The 4,258-nt window shown below is 41.8% G+C and overlaps 1 protein-coding gene across 1 annotated transcript; it reads left to right on the top strand.

Moving 5' to 3' along the window:
- The first annotated feature begins 407 nt into the window (after window positions 1-407).
- LOC138952394 (homeobox protein ARX-like) lies at window positions 408-3,650 on the top strand. Its single transcript, XM_070324065.1, has 4 exons — window positions 408-540; window positions 1,587-1,778; window positions 2,703-2,845; window positions 3,552-3,650. Exons 1-4 carry the CDS (start codon window positions 408-410, stop codon window positions 3,648-3,650), a joined length of 567 nt encoding a protein of 188 aa, XP_070180166.1.
- Window positions 3,651-4,258: the final 608 nt, after the last annotated feature.

Here is a 4,258-nt window from a genome sequence, read left to right on the forward strand (position 1 = left end):
AGACATGTATCGAAAAAATGAAAAAAAATGTCTGGGGATATCATACCCAGGAACTCTCATGAAAAATTCATAAAGATCGGTCCAGTAGTTTACTCTCAATCGCCCTACACACACAGACACAGACACAGACACACACACAGACACACACACACACACACACACACACACACACACCACGACCCTCGTCTCGATTCCCCCCTCTATGTTAAAACATTTAGTCAAAACTTGACTAAATGCAACAAAAAACGAGTTCGTCCTGAATTATGAAAAAAACCCATATGCAGCATATTCACACAAATTGATTAATAATCTATATCAATGAAAACAAGAGTAATGTTTGTGTTGCTTTTACTTTTTTGCACGCATTTTATCCCAGAAACCTACATTCGATTAAAATGATTATGATGATGTCGATGATAACATTAGGTGATGACGATGATGATATTGATGATAATAATATTGATGATGATGATGATGATGATGATGATGATGATGATGATGATGATGATGATGATGATGATGATGATGATGACAGCACAGGTGAGCTAACAATCTGACGTGCAATACTCAATATAACACCACATTCAAGTACGTACGAAGAGAACACTGGTCCGCAGTAAACACTTTTCCAACGGTATGACTATAACGAATCATAGCAGCTAATTTCCACAGTAAGAGCCTTTAAAACAGGTCAAGTATGATGTGATTTTAACTGTTGCGTAAAACTAAGAGCAATTGTGTGGAACATTTATGTTTATGAACAACAATCTATATGAATCTCGCCCTCAGTAATCAACGGACTCAAGCACAGCATTCGAACCAGCGTGCATCCTCCTTAACGCCCAAAGTAACTCCAACCTATCCGCTGAACATCCTCACGCATCAAGCACCGCCATTTTTAACAAGGGTTGCTGGGACATTTCCGCCATCTTGGCTTTGTGATAGTAATGGCTCTCGAATCGGGAGATTCTTCTCAAAAGTACCTTCAGTCAACCTTCTGGGCTTGTATGGATCTTATGGGAGGATTCTAACCGGTCTGGCAAACTCCTCCTATGCTCCAATCCGGGAGCTCAAGTCTCAAAAGTTGTTAATTGTAATGCACCCTTATTTGCTTTTCTTTCGGCATCGTAATTCTGTTAGCGTCAAAGTATTGTGTCTTTTTTTCTCCATTTTGGTGAACATTTTCTTTTATGATGTGATAAATAAGAGATGGAATACCACGGCACTGTTTGCATCTTACTTTTCTTTATCTAAAGATAATTAATATAATACACTCCATATTTTGCACAAAAGACTTCAAATAGCTTCTCCATACAAAACCATACATGAAATGTTTTGAATTAACTTAAGAGCAAAATGATCACTTTACCACATTACTTTTTCCTATGCTTCTTCTTCCTCCTCTTCGTTTTTTGTTCTGCCTGGTCTTTTTCTTTCAAATGTCTTGGCCACAGAAGATTTAGGCGAAGATGTGAAGATGATGAGCTGCAGCTGCCACAGCCGTACCCAACTCCCAGCACGGAGAAAAAGCGGCGGTCACATCAGACCAGCTTTATCGCAGATTAGCAAATTAATCCGGCCTGCAGCCACCAACATCTTGTGTCAACACAACGGGCCTCTATCAGCGTTTTACGATGAAGATGAATTCTTCGCGATCGCCATAGGAGCACGGGCGCCTCGTTACGGCAATTTTCCTCGGAGCCCGGAAAAAAATTCAGCCATGGAAATCTTCCTCCAGTTTCCCTGCCGTCGCTGGGCTGGCTGGTCTAAGGTTCGGGGTAAATATCTGATATTGCCGCCAATGACATTTGATGAAATTAAAACGCGAGGCGCGAGTCGATATGTTAGAGATTACGTCACTGACCTGGCTCCGATCTCCGGGCAGGCTGATATGGATCGAATATTGTATCTTAGAAACACGCCCCTAAATACGTGATCGTGTCTTGCGCTGTATGATGTCTTCGGCGTCAGAAGCCAAAATGAAGAGGTCCCTCCCGGACGGTTCTAAACAGACTCCGAAGTTGTCTTTTGGCATTGACAGGATATTAGCAGATCAAACTTGTGTGAATGCTTCTGCTAGCTCCAAAGGGGACGATGTTGACATTCAGAAAGGTAGGGACAATCTCCTTTTTTTTTTTTACCTAGATTTTCAACCAAGATAATCTGTTCTTAGAGGTGCCTGCTTAACGACGTGACAAAATCAGACTGACGGATACGTCCAGTGTTTCAGTGTTTTACGACAAGGTAAAATGAATTTGTTTTAAACCAAAAAACAGCCTACTTTTTATCGAAGATTGTTCATGACCTGGCTCAACTGCACGTAAAGTTTAAATGCTCTAATCACTGATGGAATGAAGACATATAAATTGTATACAAGTTTTTTTCAAAGAGGCGCTAGCAACAACGTTCAAGATTTCTGCTGTCATGCATGTGCAAGAAAACAAGAAAGAAAGAAAAAGAAATCAATTACAAAAATGTAAAGAGGGCACTTCAAAACATGAAAGAAAAACAAAGAATCACCGTAAAAGAAGAAACTCTTGCTTTGCAAATGTCATACGTTAATGTATTTTCCGTCAAAATGTACGACTTTCCACATATCATTTCATGTCCATTATTTACAACAGAAAAAAAATATTGTTCTTGCATTTCTTGTTCTTCTGCTTTTGTAATTATTCAACAACGGTATTACATTGCTATTCCAGTTCAGCGTCCCCGCCACAGGACCAACTTCAGCAGCAGACAGGTGGCCGAGCTCGAACACGCCTTCCTATTGACTCACTATCCGGACATCTACATGCGTGAAGCGTTGGCGTGCAGGCTGTCCTTGACTGAGGCTAGAGTGCAGGTAAAGAATAAGAGAGAGAGAGAGAGAGAGAGAGAGAGAGAGAGAGAGAGAGAGAGAGAGAGAGAGAGAGAGAGAGAGAGATCAAATCAAATCAAATCAAATTTTATTTTTCGAGGGTTGTGGCATAAGCAATACAACGAGCTTTTTTTCAACCAGCCCTCGCCCAGAGGGGGGACTACTCTAATCACATATTTACACGGACATGCACATAGAAAGAGAGAGAGAGAGAGAGAGAGAGAGAGAGAGAGAGAGAGAGAGAGAGAGAGAGAGAGAAAAAAAAAGTTAGAGAGAAAGAGAGAGAGAGAGAGAGTGTGTGTGTGTAGTGGGTAGGGGGGGGGGCAGACATTAAAAGATCTATATGAGGTGTGTCTGCGTGCATATATGTATGCTTGTGCTTATTTGTGTGTGTGTGTGTGTGTGTGTGTGTGTGTGTGTGTGTGTGTGTGTGTACAACATCGGGTCTTTCCACAGAGTCCACCTATGTATCACTACAAATAAAACTGACTTTGCTTGTACCTGCATGAACATACATCACAACTCTGTCAAGAATTAGAAACAGCAAAAACAAATATATTACCGCTAAAAATGGTCAATGGGCAAAATCGCGAAAAAGAAACGAACGAATTTCTTGATTTTGTGAACTGAATTTTGTTATAAACAAATGTATTTTTGCATGTTTTGCTACGCAGGTCTGGTTTCAAAATAGACGAGCAAAATGGCGCAAGCTCAACAGGAACGGAAATACACACTCTGCTCCTCGGAACAGCCTCTCAACTTCAACCACACAGAAACCCACCCTCAGTAATCCCGCCCTCAGTAATCAACGGAATCAGGCACAACATTCGAACCAGCGTGCATCCTCCTTAACTCCCAAAGTAACTCCAACCTATCCGCTGAACATCCTCACGCATCAAGCACCGCCATTTTTAACAAGGGTTGCTGGGACATTTCCGCCATCTTGGCTTTGTGATAGTAATGGCTCTCGAATCGGGAGATTCTTCTCAAAAGTACCTTCAGTCAACCTTCTGGGCCTGTATGGATCTTATGGGAGGATTCTAACCGATCTGGCAAATTCCTCCTATGCTCCTTCTGTTGCTCATTGTTGTGCGGAGTGCAGGTTAGAAGACATGCGAGTACAGACATTTTCTGGGCTCAAAAGCGAGAGAGACGTGAGATCGGTCCGGACGTAAATCCACCTTCAACCGTCTTATGGGCTTGCGCAAATCATATGGGAGGATTCTGGCTGATATGGCAAAGTTTGCTATCGCTGCTGCAACCAAAAGCTTTGACGTTTGTACGTTATTCATGCGAGCAACATTGCAGACATTTTCTGGACCAGTCGATGCGAGAAACGTGGGGTCCTTCTGTCTATAAGAATACGTTCAGCGAACCACTAAACACGAAGGTATCTTT

This window comes from Littorina saxatilis, linkage group LG2, assembly GCF_037325665.1.
Source record: "Littorina saxatilis isolate snail1 linkage group LG2, US_GU_Lsax_2.0, whole genome shotgun sequence".
Lineage (NCBI taxonomy): Eukaryota > Metazoa > Mollusca > Gastropoda > Littorinimorpha > Littorinidae > Littorina > Littorina saxatilis.

Coding starts and splice junctions, on each gene's coding strand:
- LOC138952394 (XM_070324065.1), top strand. CDS start 408: ATGTCGATGATAACATTAGGTGATGACGATGATGATATTGATGATAAT. Junction 541..1,586: donor TGATGATGATGACAGCACAG/GTGAGCTAACAA, acceptor TCCGGCCTGCAG/CCACCAACATCTTGTGTCAA. Junction 2,846..3,551: donor TGACTGAGGCTAGAGTGCAG/GTAAAGAATAAG, acceptor GTTTCAAAATAG/ACGAGCAAAATGGCGCAAGC.